The sequence below is a fragment of the Pelecanus crispus genome, chromosome 2 (genome assembly GCF_030463565.1).
Source record: "Pelecanus crispus isolate bPelCri1 chromosome 2, bPelCri1.pri, whole genome shotgun sequence".
In the NCBI taxonomy this organism is placed as follows: domain Eukaryota; kingdom Metazoa; phylum Chordata; class Aves; order Pelecaniformes; family Pelecanidae; genus Pelecanus; species Pelecanus crispus.
In genome coordinates, this window is record NC_134644.1 from 57,881,676 (window position 1) to 57,901,611 (window position 19,936).

Consider the following 19,936-nt stretch of genomic DNA (forward strand, 5'->3'; position numbering starts at 1 on the left):
TAGAATAACTGTCGAGGGGTACTGTACCCCACAAGAGTTGTTCCAGTCAATTTCCCCATGTGGATAAGTGCACTACACAATAAAAGCAACATGCGAGAAGCCCTTTTAAGTTTACAGGATAGATCCATCAAAAGTTAGGAGATGCTAGAAAAATAGTTGCTTGTTCAACTGTATGCAATTCCTCTTAGAACATGTATATTATGATAACAATATACATTGTGATTAAAATCACGCAATGATGATTTTTTTCTCATCCTTCTTTCAGTGAATTCCCAATGGAAATTGTTCTAGGGATGTATCAGAATTACTAATGCAACAGGCAGGCTGTTGTCCCAGGGTTTGTTCCCTACCTGATTCACTAAACTGTTCCCCAGCATGCATAACTTCGGAGGTAGGGAGGTGTAGAAGGGTAAAGGATGGTCTTGCTTGAGGCAGTAGAGGGCTGAGGAGCTGAAGCTTTCTGTCTGCTGTGTAATTCCAGTGCAATGGCAGGCAAGTCACTTAAAACATGTTTTTCACAAGTGCTCCCTCAATATCCAGCTTGAGTCTCTGGACTTTAATTTACAGAAGAACATCGTACTCACAGTTACAATTTTAAGTGCACTTTCACTGTGGAACTGTATAAAGAACCATTTAAAGACATAGTCTAAAAAATCATCTTCTACTTGACCTAGACTGGGTACCCAAAAATGCTTTTTCCCTTAATATCTGTCCACTTCTCTGTGAATGAGAAGGGGAAGACCCTCATCTTGTAGAAACACAAGAAAATAAATTAAGATTTAAAAAAACAGAAGAGCTCAAGAGGAAATGAATAACTATGTCTTTGGTGAAGAGCTTTAATAGAGGTCTGGGGCCACACACTGAACAAGTAAAAAGGCAATACATCAATCAGTTCCTCCGTAATGAAGCACAGTTTGTCCTGTGCACTGGACAAGGCAAGGATCTGGGGAAAAAGAACTGGTAATCCGGGGCTCAAAGATTATGCTATACTGTGGGCTACTGTAACTCCAGCATTTTGTAGCTTATTTGTGCAACTCTAAGGATGTTCTTTTAGCTTCATTTTTTTTGCTTGGATAAATTTCAAGGTTGTTACAAAAGCACAATAGTAGTGTAAGTTAGTCATATGGTGAGATAATGCTTATATTCATAGCTGGAAATAAGAGATTTCCTGTCAGTTGAATGGATGGAGAGGCTGATAGGTTTTGTTATCTTGTTGGTCCTGCTCTAAAAGGAGTAAGACACATGCTGTGCTCATGGATTTGGGTGAGAGCAGAGGAGTATCAGGCACAGGAACATCAGTTTGGGGAAGAGGGGGAGATACACTAACGAACACAGACTTTCTGCTTGTTCCTCTCAGGCTTGACTCCTTCCACCACTTGTCCTGTTCCAGTCCCATCACTTCCTCACGCTCTTCTCCACATGATCTGCACTTCCTTTGCCTCCATGCTTTTTTTAGCCTTGCCTTCTCCCTGCACTCCTTTCCCCGTAGTCCTTTCCCCGCAGTCTGTCATCCCTCAACTCCTTGTCCCATTTCAGTTCCCCTCCAGCTCCCAGTCAGTCTTTGTCCGCAGACCATATCTGTGTCCCTTTCACCAGCCTTTTTATTGGATAGTTTCTGTCCTCCTCTACCTTGTTTTATCACTATTGCCACCTCTTTTTCCTTGTTTTCTTTCCTCTACCACAGTGATTACTACTCTCTGCATAGTCAGGCCCTCTATCCCTCCACTCCAAACTCAAATTCTAGCTCCTTAGTAGTCTTCAGGGGATTTTTCCCTTCCCTCATCTCTTTTTCTTCAGACTCAAGGTTAATGTTTGCACCCTCTTCATCCACATCATGTAGGCGCCACTCCCACCCACCCTGGAAGCCATCAGAGGACTGTGGAAATTGATCACCAAGAAGAGAGGCGAGTTAGTCTCTCTGTCTTTACTGCTGTCCTGGCCCAAAGCAGGCCAGAGCCACAACCATAGGGGTGGGGATTCTACTTCAGCCTTAGGGTCAAGCATCCTCAGTACAGAGAAAATCTTAAAGAAACTCCACACAGAGATCTAGCAAATCTCTACAGAGTAGATATGCAATGCTGGAAGCTCACCTGCTTGGACTTGTTTGAGACAGATTTTCACTTGCGATGGCAAGAAGTCCATTACTAACATAACTGCTATCTCCCTGACACATGTCAAGGCCATACTTCAAGTTTTAGGGAAACTGAAGCTTCTTAAAGAAAAGAGGTTATTACAATTCTTTTGTCCTGGGCAGAGCAACGTGTTTTATTAGCTTCATTCTCAGAAGTGGTTGACCTGAAATTTGTCTTATAATGGCAAATGCCAGTCAAACTTAGCCATAATCAGTACCCTACCTGTGACAATGAATGTCACAGAGAAGATGGTTGGAGTGCTTCTCCCTTGCTCAAAACAGAAGAAATCTTGATTAAATCAACAAGTGGCAATCTCAGAGTAAAGGAAATACTTTTCATACAATCAGACTGAGGAGCGCATTGTGCTTGGGAATTAATTAACTGGGACCTAGATCTTAAGAGCATTCCAAAGGGAGAGGGTATTTATAGGAATCTCCTATAAAAAAGCATGACGATAATTACACACACACAAAAAAAGTTCTTGAATTGTTCTAAATCTGTGTTTCAGGCTTCATCCAGTCCCTGGCTATTCAAGACCAACAGACTGAGTAGTATGAGGGGCAGATCAACTCATTTGTGCCATTTACATAGTGTTATCACACAGTGAGAAGTAAAACAGTCATCTCAATGATCCCTGATGGCTGTCCAGCATATTCTTGAGAGCATCTAGCCAACCACAAACTGGAGTTAACATGACATGCGTAAGCTGGCATGTAAGTGACAATGTTCCAGGGCACAAGAGAGCTACCTGCTGGTTTCTAGTAATGTAGAAAGAGCCTACAAGAAAGAAGAAAATATGGTCAGTTCAGTAGAGAAAGATCAAAACACCTGTGTAATGAAACATGAAAAGGCAGACAGGATCCTTTACAGCTGTTTGTTGTCCTTGATAATACCACCCTTAGTGATTAAGACAAACAGTCTTAATTGATCTCATGAATTTGAAAATTGTTTCATGTGACTAAAAACCCATTTACATACAACTGTGCCTGCACACAGGGAAATAGACAGAAGTTCATCGCTGTTTTGCTCCTTTGCAGAAGTCATTCAGTTTCTGGGTGCAGATCCCTGAAGGGCAGGAGCACCACTTTGTCAAGCCTATGGCCCATAACTGAACAAAGACTTCTTAGTGTCCCAGCTCCTACGCTGGCTAGCAGAGCTTCGTATAACAGGCCTACAAGTGAAATCTAGTGTCTGCTGAAGTCCATTCAAAGTCTTTTAGTGGGATGAGGCCTTGAATGGGTCAGTGGTTCTGAAAGAAATCCATAGGCATGAGGGCAGCAAGAAACAACTTGTGGCCTCCTGAACATCTCTTTGATTGCTTTACCCCTCCTGAGGCAGCAATATTGTTGTTTCCTTCGTTCCAAAGCTGCAGTCCAGTCCTCCAGCAGAGGCCCTAGAGATTTGCCATATTCTATAAGTGGTTGCCAAATACAGTAAAGCTCATGTAAAATTAGGAATATTCAGTTACTTTATTCTTTTAATTGAATTGCTTAGAGCAACCTAACTTCAGTAAATAAATATTTGGGGCAAGGTTCTGCACACTTACTGTAAAGACGGTAACTCTCTTTACAAGAGGCTGCCTCACATGAGTGAAATTACTAAAGTACTATGAGAAAGGCATCAGAATTGGGCTTTAATAACTTCAGTGTTCCTTGTTTTTATTCCTTTTACTTTTCATTCTAGTCATATTTTCTTTATGATTTTACATTTTTTTCTTTAACATGTTTCCTAATTTTAAAAAGGTACATTTCCTTCCTTTTTTTTTTAATTTCCCTTTATTTTTTTATTTCCTGTCCTTTTTTTTCCCCCCTGGATTGTTGTGTTCTCTATAGCTTCTCCCTTTTATCTCATCCTCACCCCTTCATCCCTCACCAGCAACAAGTGCTAACTATTCTAAAGACAAAAAATTACGGTTGTTTGCAAAGAAAGGACATTTAAAAAGAAGCTCTGCCTAACCAAGGACTGCAAGATTCATCTCCACTCTTTCTGTTCCTTCTGTATGATTTCTTCGTATTCTCATCCTATCTCTGTTCTCTTTTCTTCTCTTTGTTTTCTCTTAATTCAATTCTACATCATTATTCCTCCTTTTTTCCATTTCATTTTCCTCTTCTCAGATGCATCCTTCTTCTCGCTTCTTCAGCTTTTCCACCATATGTTCTCTTTGGTGAAATCACTGGTTTCCCCTCATGCTCTAAGACTTGTGTCTCCATGAAGTTCCTTTCTTCCTTCCAAATTCATTTTACTGTCATCTGTTACCATAAAATTAAAATGCCTCCCACAAACAAAGTATTCTTTCTTTCCCCTGAGCACCAATCCATTTCCTGTTAACAATGTTTTGTCTTGCCTCTCTTATCCAATTTACTTTCCATTGGACTTCCTCTGCCAGCTATTTCTCCTCCTGTCTGACTGGGGCAATCATCCCCTGTAATCCTTCCCATGGTGGAACTCTGCACAACAGAAACTTGCTTTCTCCTTTAGGATGCACTGATTTCTTTAGTGACTCTTTCCCTAACTATTAAAATCACAGCAAATTTGCACTCACCAACAAACTCATGCAGGATTCAGAAGAATTCAAAAGTGGAATACTGTTTCCTTCAGTAGGAAAAAAGGGGTTTCCATGCAGGAGAGCCTATGGATTTTATTTGTTCTACTCTGCTCACCCACCTTCACCATCCACCAGGATATGTCAGGGAATTTTAGCTGGCTTTCTTTTTGTTAGGGGATATATACACATATCCTCTAAAATGGTCCCAGACATTTCTCCAGCACCCAGTAGTTTCACAGACACAACAGCCATTGTTTTATCAAGCCATAAGGTACATTAGGAATCTTTAAATGCTGTTACTGTAGATCCCAACCTCTCAATGAGATTGGTATTCTTTATTTTCCTGTTGGCACTGTGCTGCCTTCTCTAGGATGTCCACTTAATTTAAAAAGCACTGGTTTATTTACAGTCTTCAATAAGCTACTCTTCCTAAGATGTGAAGTGCACTATGCACTTAACTGTTCTGAGAGTCCAGAACTTATTAAAACAAAGTCCATTATCTATTTGTATATATTTATTTATGTGTATGTATTAGTCCACGGAGTCCAAGATTATGTATTTATGGCATTTTAATGGCAATAGAGTAAAACAGACCAGTGCTGTTATATGACGGTCAAGAGTGGTCTTCATGGTGCTATTTGAGTTTTACAGAGCTGACAGAAATCAAGGGACTACTTCTATGGATTTCAAAGGGCTTTGAATCACACCTGAAGTAGAAGTGGTTCTGATTTGATACAAATGCAATTTTCACTACAGTTCAGGGATAAAAGGCTTCAGTGTTTTGGTCCTTCTCTGTTAGTACTTTCCTCCTCCCAAAGACACTATGTAAGAATGAAGCCTCTTTCTCAACAGATACTCTGCCATGTATTACAATCTACTCCCATATTCCTGACGTGCATCACAGGCTTTTTTCTCATCTCAAGGAGAGCTCAGCCTAATTGTTCCCTTGTCCAAGCCCCCTGAGCAGGAAAGGACTTTCCATGATATTCACTGTTGCAACAGTGCCATACCAGAAGGATCCAGAAGAAGTTGGCAGAATTTCTCTGTAATCATGTGCAAGCAAATAACCCCTTAGCTTTCTTACCTCCCTTTTTATTTCTAACAAGAATATTCCAACAGGTGCCAGTTGCCATAGCATTTGCTACTTTGAAAGTTCTCTGGGAACACCTGAATTGTCCTTTGTCACATCCCTAATAGCCTTAGTCAGAGGCCTTAAAGTGAAGGAAGGAAAGTGGTGGGGAAGGTCACCATCTTAGTGCACTTTACTCAAGGGAATCTTTGAGGCCATTATAATTTATGATATTTTGTACATTTATCAGTTGCTCTTCAGAGACCCAAAGGGCAGATAAGCATCCAGCTCCATTCTGTGTCTCTGAAAATCGGAACTGGTATGCTAGATAGACTGTGTATGGGGTAAGTAGAAAAATTTCACACCTCTAAAGGCAATTACTTTACAAACCTGAGTGGCCCCTGTCACAGCGCCAACTACTTAAAACCAAATAATACATGCCCTAGCTTTATACTGAATGAGTGCATGCATGTCTGCACAGGTGAGCTCAAGCACAGCAGTGAGAACAGGAGGGAAAATCCTGAGTGTGGGGCATTGTCAGAACTAGGTTCAGCCTATGTGCGTGTTTACCTGTATGCATAGTTCATGTGGTCCCTGGTTGCATACGCGAGTATTTTTAAAATACTATTGCTATGTGTGCTTCTTACACTCAAGTTGTGAATCAATATAGGCTAAATTTATACAGCAGTAAAACCTCTTCCCTCTGTCTATTATTGGACTAAAAGATTTTTTATAGGACATTTCCATCATAAGGGAATTTTACATCAGGTTTATAAACCCCTGAAAATAAAAGCTTTGTTACCGTAATGCTGACAAGCCCTTAGCTGTAGCAGTACTAGCAGGAGCCACTCTCATATAGGGTTCAGAATAGTAATGTGGTCTAGCATCATCCTTGGACAACTGCTTGCATTTACAGAAATTGATGGGTTATTGTGCTGCAAACTTTTCACCTAAGAAGTCTGAGGAATGAGGTGAAGAACAATAGAGATGTCTCACTGGGAGAATGGCTTCGCTACACGCAGGATTGCACACTACTTTGAAATCTTCCACCATCCCAGTCCCATGCTGTCTCTGACTTGGCAAATGATTTTATTTAGCCAGGTATCAGTAGCTTGGGGAGGTGGGGGGGAAGTTCCATTCTCCAGCTGTTGTGTCATTTCCCTTGATAAGTCCTAAATTGACCGAGTTATCCAGCACCAAAGGAGCTTTCCTGTGGTAGACATGCTTTATTATGTGCCCTTTCAGGGACAAAGCCTTCTGTGTCAGTAAACTGCTATGGAGAGGAAGGACAGATTTATTCTCACAGCATCATAAGCATTATCTTCTGAGGGGCTAATGTAAAAGTAAAAAATTGTGCAGCATTACCATCTGAAACCTAATGGCTGATGTTGCTGCTCCTTCATTATCAACCTGATGGGAGGCAGAATGAAAAGCTTGAAAGACTGCTTCTCAGAAGGGCATATTTTAAAAGATGATTTTTAAATTAAGGAGTTTTTAAAGGCAGCATTTTGTTTGGGTTTGTTCATTTGCTGGGTTATTTTGGACGTTTGGCTGGTGGTTTGGCTTGGGTATTGTGCAAAAGAGAAGTAAGGTTTGTGAAGCTCCTTATTTGCCATTAGTTTTAGATAAAGCAGAAAGTCTTGATTTCAAATTAAAAACCCAAGCCATTCATGCATATATTTAGCCCTACCCACAGACTGCAAATAAATATATTAACACCAGCCTTCCTTCTGAATGTGATAAGAAAGGGAAATGGGGAACATAACTTGTCAGCCTGGGGGAGATTCTGCAAGGCACAAATGGCAGTGAGGAGCCCAGGCACCACCTCACTCGGAGGTGGGTTGGCCATTTTCAGGAGTTCAGTAACAAAGTGTATCTTTGAAAATCTTTCACCAGCACCTGGAAACACTGCAGCCTAGTTAGCATTTTAGCAATCTGAACATGCTTCGTAACGCACCTGACAAGGCAAGCCTGTTTCTGTGTGGTGAAGAAGAGAAAGGGATAAGTATTTTAGAAAATGAACGTCTTGACAATGAAAGCTAGTGTAAGCCTATCCCACTCATATGTGATGTGAAGAACTGATACGATTAAAAAAATATTTCAACAGATCCTCAAACAGCCACTGGAGAGGTGGATGGGGTGAATCTGGAAGAAATCCGAGAATTTGCCAAAGCTTTTAAAATCCGGCGCCTGTCCCTTGGCCTGACACAGACTCAAGTTGGCCAAGCCCTAAGCGCCACCGAAGGCCCAGCCTATAGCCAGTCTGCCATCTGCAGGTAACAAGTTACATCATAAACTCTCCTCTCCTCCTTTGTTCTTAATAATTATTCAGCTTATTGCAAGGAGCATGCTTGTGTTAGAGTCTCATGTCTTTAAAATGTATTATTTGATCTGGGACTTAAATTAGCCAATAATATTGGTATCTGGCAGCTAAAATGTTCTTATTGTGTACCCCTAAAGTAACTTTAGTCTTTTTTTTTCCTTTCTTCTTTTTTAAACAAGTGGGAAACAATGTTCCTGGCATTGAGACTTAATTCAGTAGACGAGCTGGAGACCCTGCTGATGCTGGATAAGCACCAGCTGACCCTCTTCATACTGTGCTATTTTCTACAGATAGGGTTACTGAACAAATATTTCATGGCTGCATCCCTGCTAAGTTAAAACCTGTATTACTGTGGTTAGCACTTCACATATAGGATGTTAATGATGATTTACCTAGGCAACACAGAAGGGAAAAAATTATCCTTCCTGCTACCTTGCAAACTAGCAGCTATTCATCTTTTATCACCCAAATGTTTGCTAAAAAAACAAACAGACAACCCGTGTATGCAAAACAGAACTAGAAATCTGCCCTATTGATAAGAAATGATAATACAGTCTTGACAGAGTTAAAGTAGTTAGAAGCAAACACCGTATATGCATGTATGTGTGTTACAGTAATCCCATGTTTATGCATGAGGTAACAAACACACTTAGGTAACAGCTTTTTCCTCTTGGGCAATGCCTTATAGTCCTTCTCCATCAGTGAAAGCCAAGAAACCAACTCTAAGCTCATTTAAGTGGATTTTGTTCTTGGTGATCCATGAAATGCTCTGTCTTTTTATCTGCTCTTTATACTTTTAATGTATTCCCCATAGAACGGAAGTGTACTTTTCCTGCAGTTTAAGACTAAGGTTATAAATAACATCAGTATGGGGTAGTGAGCTTGCAGCTCACATTTTGCTCAATGATTTTCCATAAAACCCATTGATTGTTGTTAAATACAAAAAGCTCCATAGGATCCTCTACTTCTGTGGTCTCCCCTACTGTTTTTTCTTATAAGATACCTCCCTGTAGAAAATAACCTTTATTCAGTCTATACAAGGATACTACTGCTGGGAAATTTGTTTCAAGACTTGTATATCGTTATACCAAACAACATGTACTGCAGTGTCAACACTAACAAGCAATGCCAGTGATATGAATGCTATTGCTCCCTGTTGCTAAGGGTTAATTTTATTATTTTTTTTCTTCCCTGTGGTCAGTTGGTAAAGAATGCCTAAAACGGGTGGAGTTTTTAGCAATTGCCAATTTGTTGTAGCCTTAAGTTGTGGTTTAACATACTATACTTTAAAGTGATAAATTGCAGTTTCCTTTGCTTTTGTCTAGTTTGCTGTCTTCTCATTTCCTCCATCTACTTCACACCTGAGAAAACCACTGGGGATGATTTGAATTTTACTAAGAGAAAGGGTTCCCCATTAACCAATTATCATAGAAACCCCGATAAAGATGAAGTTGGAGCACAGACATGGGTAACAAAAGCCCAGAATGCAGAGACCTTTTACAGAGGGCTCCTTAGAGGGGCACATTGCTCAGACCATGAGGACTGGGTGCAAAAGCTGGTCCCAAATACTTGCAAGTTTACAGGGTTTTTTATTTCCTTTGCCCCACCCCCCCCACCCCCCCCCCGCCGGGATGGATATCACTTTGGGGTGTAATAACCTGCTATGACTGTGCATTTCTTGTTAAGCACCAAGACAAGCTGCTTCAGTGGCAGTATGTTGTTCCTCGGAAATAGTAGGTTTGACTTTTAATGGTAACAAAAGAGTTTCAGTACGAACTCCAGGGTAATGGAAGAGGCAGTAAGGTAAGGAAGTTGAATGACCAACTCGGAGACAGAAGTAGAGTCTCCTGATGGCCTGTGCAGGTCATATCAGCAATATACCACCTTGCTGATATGTTCCGCGTGCGAATAACAGCATTTTCTTAACTTGAGGCAATGCGTTCTAAAACATACACGTCAGCCTGAAATATCACTGGACACCAAGGAAGGACACCTTGCAGTCAATACCACACTAGGATCCCAGGCACAAGTTACAAATTCTTTGGAGTGTTATTATCTGAAATTATTACTTGTCTTATTCTTTGTTTGTGAGAAATGCTTTGTTTCTTGCTGGAATATTTTCTGCAGCTGCCACATGCTGAATAGAGACAATAAAAATTGCCAACTCCAGTCACCGAGTTGCTTTGCACAAAGGCATTGATTCGGTCGGTCTCATCTCCAGAGCACGTCGTGATTAGTGGCGGCGGCAGTGCTTCAGCACCGGGCGGGCTGGAGAGTGCAGCAGCACCACGCAATAATTGTTGCCTTTCCGCAACATTAAATACCACAGTGTACAGGGTGGACATAGGCGAAGTGGGGAAATACGAATGGGTGGCATCAGAGGAGTCGGGTTAAGACTTTTTTCATGCGTAGCAAGAGAGGATGAACTTGGTAAATGAAAGAAACAAGTACTTATAAGACCTGAAATGTGAACTCAGCTCTTCTGCTTGTTTTTGAAAGGATTAAAGCTTTGTGTGGCTGCTTTTCCAGATGTTTTATAATACTTGTAAAATCTGGTTTGGCAAAAGACTTTTGATGGCAAAATGATATATAGAAGACCTCATTTACAGGAAATGATATCATTCTGGTACAGTTTGCAGAAATCCCACAATAAACCCAGCTTGGTGCCACAGCATATTAGTAGACTATTATGCTGGGTTTCATCTGGAAAACATGAGTCTGTCTTTGCACATTGTGGGGGCAGTCAAGATAATTGCAAAGTGTCCAGCTGTTTCAGCTGAACACCACCGTAGCTATGGGAATCTTTTTCCGACCCAGAAAAGGGATATAGCCTTAACTTGCAAACAGTGAAAATTGCTGAAAAATGAAAGGAAAGGAAACCTGATATTCAGAGGCCATTGGTTTGTATTATTAAAGCTGTGGTGTTTGGACAACACAGGATGGGAGGCGAAACAGAAGGATTAATCACAACGACGAGATGATAAAGAGCAATTGCCTTTGATGTCATTTCCTGTAATTAGACTTAGCCTTAAGGGTTTTGAAGTTCGTCAGAAATATGAAAACGTGACTCATAACCTGTATTATTTAGTGTACTTAGAATTTTGTTGTAGTGCTCGTTTTGTGTTAGCTTAAATATCTAGCTATATATATTTATTTATAGATATACCTATCTGATAGTTTTCGTAATCCATTGTAAATTACCTCTGCCAGTCAATTAGTCAGGCAGGCAGGAAGTCCCACCCTGGCAGAGCATCAGTGTAAGACTCTTCTTTCTCAATTTTCCCTCAGACACACCATCCTGAGAAGCCACTTTTTCCTACCACAGGAAGCCCAAGAGAACACTATAGCTAGCAGTCTGACAGCCAAACTGAACCCTGGCCTTTTGTATCCTGCCAGGTTTGAAAAGCTGGACATCACCCCTAAAAGTGCCCAGAAGATAAAGCCGGTGCTTGAGCGGTGGATGGCTGAGGCTGAGGCCCGCCATCGAGCAGGTATGCAGAACCTTACCGAGTTTATCGGAAGCGAACCATCCAAAAAGCGCAAGAGGCGTACCTCATTCACGCCACAAGCCCTTGAGATCTTGAATGCCCACTTTGAGAAGAACACGCACCCCTCTGGGCAAGAAATGACAGAGATTGCAGAGAAACTGAACTATGACCGGGAAGTAGTTAGAGTTTGGTTCTGCAATAAGAGGCAAGCACTGAAGAACACAATTAAACGTTTGAAACAACACGAGCCTGCAACAGCCGTTCCTATGGAGCCTTTAACAGACTCTCTGGAAGAAAACTCCTAAAAAACAAAACAAAACAAAACCACACACAAAAAAGCCCGCACCAACAGAAACGTAACCATTTGAACTCTGTGAAAAATACCTGTTCATCACCTTGTAAGTAAAAGACTGAGAAAACTACAAGAAGGACAGAACAGTTTATAAATGTCCATGGGTTTTCCTATCTAAAAAACAAAACAAAAAAATACACAACACTTAGTGTGTGTGTGTGTCGTAGAATTAGTTCCCCCAAAAAAGAAAAAGCCAGTTTTTTTTAAATGGACTTAAAGTAAACCAAATAACTGCTTACTTTTTTTCTGTATATTATGAAAATGTGAACACATTTTAAGGAAAAACAAAACAAAACAAAAAAAAAAAAAAAGGGAAAAAAAAAAAAACTTTTATCTGTTTAAAAGAGAATAGAAGCCTGCCACCTGGAGGAGTATCCAGGTATCAAGTGCTGATTCACACTATGAAAACTATTAACCAAAGTCAGAAACATGGCATTGCAAACTAGATTGTTAGTCTACTCTTTTATGAGTGTAAAATTGTGTTATGAATTTTTACATTTGTATTTTGCAAAGAGGAAAACAATAGGATTAATTTCTCTCATCCTTGTTCGCACCCCCTGCAGGTGTGTACAAACAGGTGTTAAAGCCATTCCATAGTGGTCACCTCCTTTACTTTCTTTCCTTTTCTTTTAGTCAACAGTTTTGCAATCTCCAAGTGTTTGGGTGCCAAAAAAGAATTTATTTTTACTGTGATTTGCGGGGTTTGGTATTTCTCTTCTAAGGGTGTATGTCTTGGTTTGCATTTCTATTTTTTATTTTTTTCTGATTCTTTTTGCTGCCTCCCCCCTTCCAGCTCATTCTCCACCCCTTCCCCAAATACACATAACCCAGTACTGTTTGAAGATTTTTTAAAAAGAAAAGTGAAACCTGAACACTTTTATATTGATATGCTGAAATGCAATAGAGGACAAAGAAGGATTAGGATTCTGTCTGACAAACTGTCAGCCCACGCTGAACATTGTGCTTATTGTCGACTGTGTAGCTTGGGATTTCTCTGTCCTTTGGCCATGAACCTGGAGAGGTTACCAAAACTCATTTTGTAGTATAAATATAAACTGCACACTTGGTTCAGTACTGCATCTATATTATGGTTCCGTTTGAAGCAATTTCTCTCCAAAGTCTGCTAGCCAAAGAAATTTCTTGAGGTTCTGATGAAAAGAAACAGACAGACCGAGAAGTGATGAGGATGTTTTGGTCATTACATCACTATGGACTGTTTCAATGGTAGTGCTTTGTTCCTTCTGCCTTTTTTTTTTTATGTCATCCCAATATTGATGTTTGCCCTGTTGACCTCTTCAGAAGGAGGATGTGTTTCTGCAGGTGTTTGCTGTGACCGCTGGCTAGACTAAGCAATCAGGATATAGGGAAACCCATTGAATATCCTTTGGGAATAGTAAGGTGGGGCACCTGCAATATGTTTCAGGTGAATTGATTTTCCTCTAAAGACACCTTATCTCTGTGGCTTCCTTTTTGATTGGAGAAGCATCTTCTAAAATACTGTGGTCATTAGACCTATGAGTATACCAAGGCTCAGAGGGAGAAAAAGGTGTTGCAAGTTGTCGATGGGGTATGGGCTAACCCGTGAAGGTCACCTGCGATTTTCATCTTCTGCTGAGTTCTGCTCCAGCCTTTGGGGTTCAGCCCACTACTAGGGTAGAAACTGCATCTTGATCAGGACTTGCCAAAAGATAACATTGGGGATTTGGTTCAGCTCACTGTAGAGGTGGTAGAGTAAAATTCTGCTGGTAAAACTGATTGTGTTCGCTGACCTCAGGATGGTTGTACTGGATTTTTACTGGTCTACCCGGGACGTTGAAGGAGGTTCCCGAAGTGCCGGAGTCTTCAAATAACACCTCTCTTACAGAGTTTTCAAGAACTCAAGGCTATCTCCAAAACTTAGTGAAAGAAAGGGACTTCCATTGATTTCACTGGGCTTTGAATCTGGCCCTCGCTATTTTATTAATGGGATTTGCCTTGTAGAATGGGGTATTTGCTGCATGGCTGGTGGAGTTTTAAGGCTTCGGAGACCATCATCTGTGCCAGAAACTGCCTCTAAATGTGAGCACTCTCAAAGGTCAGGGTTGGAGAGCACTGAAGATCCAGTACTCCAGGCTGGGCTCACATCCAGCAAATGCATTTTAGGCTTTAAGCTTCAGCAGGGTATGTTTAAGGATATTTTCAGTATTGCTTTTATGAGGAGGAGAGCGAGAATTGTTATTGACTCTTTTCCGACTGTTGATGTATAAATATCTGCCGTGGGAAAAAAACACCTCAGTAACCACAGGCAAATTGTGAGGGACAAAAAAGGTGCTTTACCCAAGCAGAGCATGTGAAGTAAATGGAGTCTCACAGCAACATCTGCCCCTCTGGGTTTTCTTTTTCCCTCTCTGTCCACAGATACCTATAGCCACAGATATATCTATCTTACCTATACCAAACAGCCCTAAACTTGTGGCCACAATTCAATTTACATAATGATCAGGAGACCACCCAGAAGCCAACAGGGAAGCAGGGAAGAACAGATCATATTTGGAAGCAGACACTCCTGAAGTCCTACCCGTGTCTCCAGTATGCTGCTAATTGTCCAGTCATTAATGCCACATACACGATTACCTGTTCAGCCACCCTTGAGACCCACCCCGCTCCACCCCCATCATCAACAGCCTGGGAACAAAACCATCAACCATTCTTTGCCTAAAAACTAAATTTCCAGTTCTCCCAGGGACTGCTCTAAATTTTGTGAAGATCCCCCAAGAAGAAAAGTTAACTAAACAGTATATGAAAGATACTAAATGTTTAAAAATATGCTGGCAGCAGTTACATAAGCTCTTTTCTGTTCCAAAGTACGTATCGGAAGGGTATAACTAGGACAGTGAAAATGTAAAATAAATATAAATCGCCAGCTTGGAAGAAAAAATGGTGTTCATCCCACAGTCTTAAAACCATTCATGTGCAGTGATTTTTTTTACAGTTTTCTAATTTTGTATTATGTTTTGTAAATTATTTATAAAGTGTTGTAAGCTTCTTATATTAATTTTTTTATAAACAAATTTTTGCTATGAGGCATAAATGGTGCCTGAACAGATTCTTAGGAAGATAAATGATGTGCGAGTCATACATCTTTGGGGGGCCATAAATACTTTGTTTTATTTTGTTACTGGCAAAATTTCTGGTTTCCATTTGTAAACAATTTTCATGTATTCATCACATTTGAATACCTTTTAATTTTGCATGTGACTAAAAGATAGATTGCTACCAGCAAATGAAACAAAAGTCTCTCCAGTCATATGTGAAGGTTTAATGGGTTTCCAATTTATTGATCATTGAATTTTTTTAAATATATATATAAAAAAAACTATTATTTGAATAATGAACCAAGGGTTCACTTACTGTTCTGATTTTGCCTTTTTATGTTTTTCACTAAAAAGCTATTTTGGACAGTTGAAGAAATCAAATGCATTCAAATGGTTCCAGTTTCTTTATGTTATTACCACAGGAAAAAAAAAAAAGCAAAAAAGAAAAAAAAAAAAGAGAACAAGAAAGCAAAAAGGAGCTAGGAAGGAACAAGTAGAGGCGTATCAAAGAACTCAAGCTATAACCAAAAAGAAATATGTAAAATGCCTTTGCTCGTCTTCTCAATGCTGGACCAAAGCTCAATGTATGTAGGTATATGCACATTGTATAGATATGGCTAAATGTTGCTGACAATCTCGCAATACTAAACTGTTACTATTTAAAAAAAAAAAAAGAAATACAAAAATAAAACTGTTCATCAGTGTTTTACCTCAGCACTCTACTTGTACCCAGTTATTGACCAACATTCAAATAAGAAGATAAGAGAGGAAATTGATTTCCATGTCAATGTTTGACTGTAAAATCTGTTTGGAAAACATTTTGTATGAGCTTTTTGTCATGTGGTTTGCTTGTTTCCAACTTGAGATTATGTGGGGCACATTTGTTTATTTATTGTTAAAAAGTGATATTATTAATTATTATTATTACTATTATTATTATTATTTTTGTCCTATGTGCTATAATCTACAGAATGGTCACCAGGGTCACTTATGAAGCACTGCAAAGAGATCTGTTTTTCCATGCATGGAGCATGCAGCGGGAAAGATGGCAGTACAAAATGGACTGTATTGTGTTGTTTAAAAATACGAATAATTACAAAAGGAGTTGATGTGGTGGACTTGTGACCAAGAAACCAAACTGGATATTTAAAAGCTCCTTACTACTCTGACTTTGAAACCAAAGCTGATTTATCTGCACAGGTTGCTTAACATGAAAAAAATAAAAAAAACTGACAAAAACTGTACTTAATCTAGAGCAATATCTGTACGGTCAGTAAAGCTGCACTTTGTGTATTTCTTAACAGCTTCAGATCTGTCACTTTTAATTTGTACCATAAAAAATAAAGAATTGTTTGACATGAAAAATAAGCTCCTTTCATGTGTTTGTCTTAAATCTCATGCATTATTCACATGATCAACGCTCATGTAATTTCACATCAGTTCAATACAAAAATAGTTAAATGCTTGAAAGAAAGGAAGAAAGAAAATCTGTTTGCACTGTGGAGCATCACTTTATCTGCAAAACTAAACACTGTTCCTGTACCCGGAGCGGACATGTACATTGGTGATGTCTTATTTTCTCTACAGATATGCAGAGTAGAGGATCTGCCTAAGGAATATCATGGAATTACTCAGGTGAGTGTGTTGTTATCCCCCAGGCCAAGTGGAGCAAAGCACAGATGGACATGGAGGCCAGAAACGGTGAATGTCCCAGTGCTTCCACAGCTCCCAGAATAAAGCCCGGGTAAGTGACGGAAGGGGAGTGTGGTAGTGAGCTTGGGTCGGCCTTTCAAATGATTTCTCTTGCATTTTTGCAGAGCTCACGAGGCTCATTCCTCATTTCTTTCTGTGATTATGGTATTAGGTAGCAGAAATGCCTCCTTTTCAGGCCATTTGCATTGAGTCATATTGAGTCCTGTCTAAATACACGATTCTGAAAAAATCAACCCATTTTGAGAAATGAATTAGTTGTATTATAAAGTCGTTTTGGATAAAACAGCCTAGAAGAAAGAAAGCTCTGACAATATTGGAACATTGTGTTTGAGACTTGGGAACAAAACTTTTGCAAAGCCTTTTTCCTTTGATGTTGTTAAATACTGTTTTACATTTCCAACACCACGTGTTAAATAATCGAAAAATGAAAATAAAATATTTATTTGCATAGGAAATACAGGGAGTACCTGGGATGTTTATTTATCCTGAATTTTTCCAGATTGAAATTTCCCTTTTCCATGCATTTTTTTTTTTACTGCATTTTATGGGATATGTAAGAAAGGTAAAGGAAAAAGGTAAGTTTCTTGTAGACATGATGATCCAGGCACCATAGGCCGGGCAAAGATGATAGAGGTATAGCCTTTTGTTAGACCAGCTAGTATATGTGGAAGAAGTAGATAAGCTTTTCAGTGCCCAAATCCTCCTTTGTTCTGAAACAAAAGCAGCTGAACCCAAAGGTAAACAGAAGCTGAGAACTAAGACACTGGGGTACCATGATGATTTGAAGTCATATCTGAGTACCACCTGCACTGCCATTTCTTTGTATCATGGGCCTGCTTCATTTCAAAAGTAGCAACTACAGGTTTCCACACACCACCTACACACAGGGAGTGCCAACACCAGTAATGCCCAAAAGGGATGCCTTGGGACTGAGTAGTCTTTACCTCTCCCCGCAGGTAAATACTTGCTCCACAGCATACCTCTTGTGGTATGGTTAAGGATAGCCTAGCATACTACAGACCTACGGGGGTATCAGAATTACTCCAGCTCCTCTAGGCATCATGTCTCCACACCATGGTCTAACAGCCATACTTCAAACCCACATAACACATCTACTTATATGATACAAGGATGTGGAGAATGACCCTTTGTGCTTTCATATCAGCTACTAAAATCTGAACAGCCAACTTTTCATTCAGTAGTGATAAAGCAACAAGCAAACATTGGTTAGAGGCTTTTTTCCCCCTACCCTATTTAAAAATGCAAAATATTCTCTTTGGAACATACTATAGGTATTTTAGCTGCCTCATAGGCACATGACCCTACCTAGTCATTACTTAAATAACCTGGACCTATTTTGTCGCAAGAAATGGTGACTTTGCAAGTTGAATCAATTATGTTCCCATTGATCACTGAAAGCTCAAAATAGATCCTACCTTCAAGCCACTGAAAACTGACTATAAGACTTTGCACCCCTTACTGACTGCTTAAAAAATCAAATTTCTCAAGCTTGGCTATGACAGTATGTCAAAGCTCCCTAAGTGCGAGATTAAGGACAAAGAGCTTTAGAAGCACAATTCTTTCCATGGCCTCCCTTTTGTACTTCTTGCAACAAAGAACATATTTGCAATATTCTTGACAAACGATAAACTCTGTGCCCTGCTCCTTCCTTAAGACAGGTGTGATGGAAGGAAAGCTGGCACTAAGATCAGAGAACTACACAGGCAAGACATGTTTTTATATGGCCTGTTCCCCTGTGCAGCTGCTTTATGACCGGTCACAGTCTAAATCAGTATCTGGGAGAAAAACTTGCAGTATTAGCAGGGCTTTGATAAGCAAAGATTCTCTTCTACTGACTTAAACTTCAATTAAACAAGCACTCAGGAAGCAAAACACACTTATCAAGAGGGAAGGCTCTCTTGGGGTTTGTTTTTTAATCTGAGGATTCAGATTTAATATGAATCACTCCCATATGAGATTGTGGTGTTCTTGAAAATAATTGAGAATTAAAGGGTTTTTTCCCTTCTCTCTCCCTCGGCTCTACAGACCTGGAGGTTTGGGTTTTTTTTTTTTTTCCTCATTCACAGTCCTTTACTGTTGCATTTCACCACATTATGGACAACAGTGGTCAGGACTGAGCAGAGAGTCACCAGGTAGCTCCCCAGCAATGAGTGTGTTTTTTAATCCAGACCCCAATTGCCCTGATTTCTTCTGAAATGCCAGCAGCAGCCTTGTCTAATCCACCAAAGCAGCTGCAGGCAGGGCATGTAGCAGCTCATGTAATAATGAGTCTTTCATTTTATTGTGCTCATAAGGACATTGAACTTCTTGTGTCATTGCATGGTCACTCATGTCAAATCACCAGTTGACTTCCCAGCCCAAGAGCTATATGCGTGATCACGTGCACGCTCAGTGTGGGCAGGTCTTGGTTGTGGCCACAAACACACACACACAAGCTCAAGGGGCAGCAAAAAAACGTCTTTGGCAGTACTAAAACTGTGCTAGGGACTACCTGAGTGGGCCAGTCCTAAAAGAACATGAGAGATTCTGGTTTTGTGGAGCAGCAGCTTAAAACTGTGTCAAGGCCTCCAACAGCACGGCATCAACAAGCTTGTCAGGCCTGGATTCGCTTCCTTCTTTTTGGACACTACGTACTGCTGGTGTTCAGCTAATGAGCTCCCAGCTTTCAATTAACAAAAATCCATGCCCGATCCAGTATATCTGTCAATACCATCAATAGAAAGGTCTCCCACCTTGTATGTTCTCTCTCGGTGATAATCCCAGAATAGTCCCTCAAATGGTCCCAGGATGCTGAAGGTCTTAGAGGACAGCGAGTAAGATGGTGACACCGCACACATTTGAATTGTGTGGCAATTTGCAATTGATCCCAGGGGAGCCAGGATTGCCTCCAGCAGCTGTGGACTCCCTGTCTGCAGTGTGCAACCTCTGCACACCCACCCCTTTTTTTAAATTCATTGAAGAACTTGTGCTGACATTCAGTCATTCCTGCTAGTTTTTAATGCTATTAATTTTAAACATCTCACGTTCTCATGAACTGTTGCTACCTTTTCTCTAAAATATATAAACTTGTCTTTTAAATATCAACTGAAATGAAGACAAAGCTATGAAGATCCTTTAATTTCTTTTTGTAAAGAAGGCACTCTGGTGTTTTTTACCATCTGGCCTCTGTCCTGTTGATATTTTCAGTTCAATTATGTGTTCTTAAACAGAGGAACATGA

At 40.1% G+C, this 19,936-nt stretch overlaps 1 protein-coding gene across 1 annotated transcript in view; it reads left to right on the plus strand.

Moving 5' to 3' along the window:
• The window catches only part of POU6F2 (POU class 6 homeobox 2), a 316,462-nt gene extending 304,600 nt beyond the window's left edge, over positions 1-11,862 (plus strand). Inside the window, exons 9-10 of the mRNA XM_075706085.1 lie at positions 7,854-8,022; positions 11,358-11,862. Coding sequence (XP_075562200.1) covers positions 7,854-8,022; positions 11,358-11,862 — 674 coding nt within the window. The remainder of the gene's footprint in view (positions 1-7,853; positions 8,023-11,357) is intronic.
• The last annotated feature ends 8,074 nt before the right edge of the window (positions 11,863-19,936 follow it).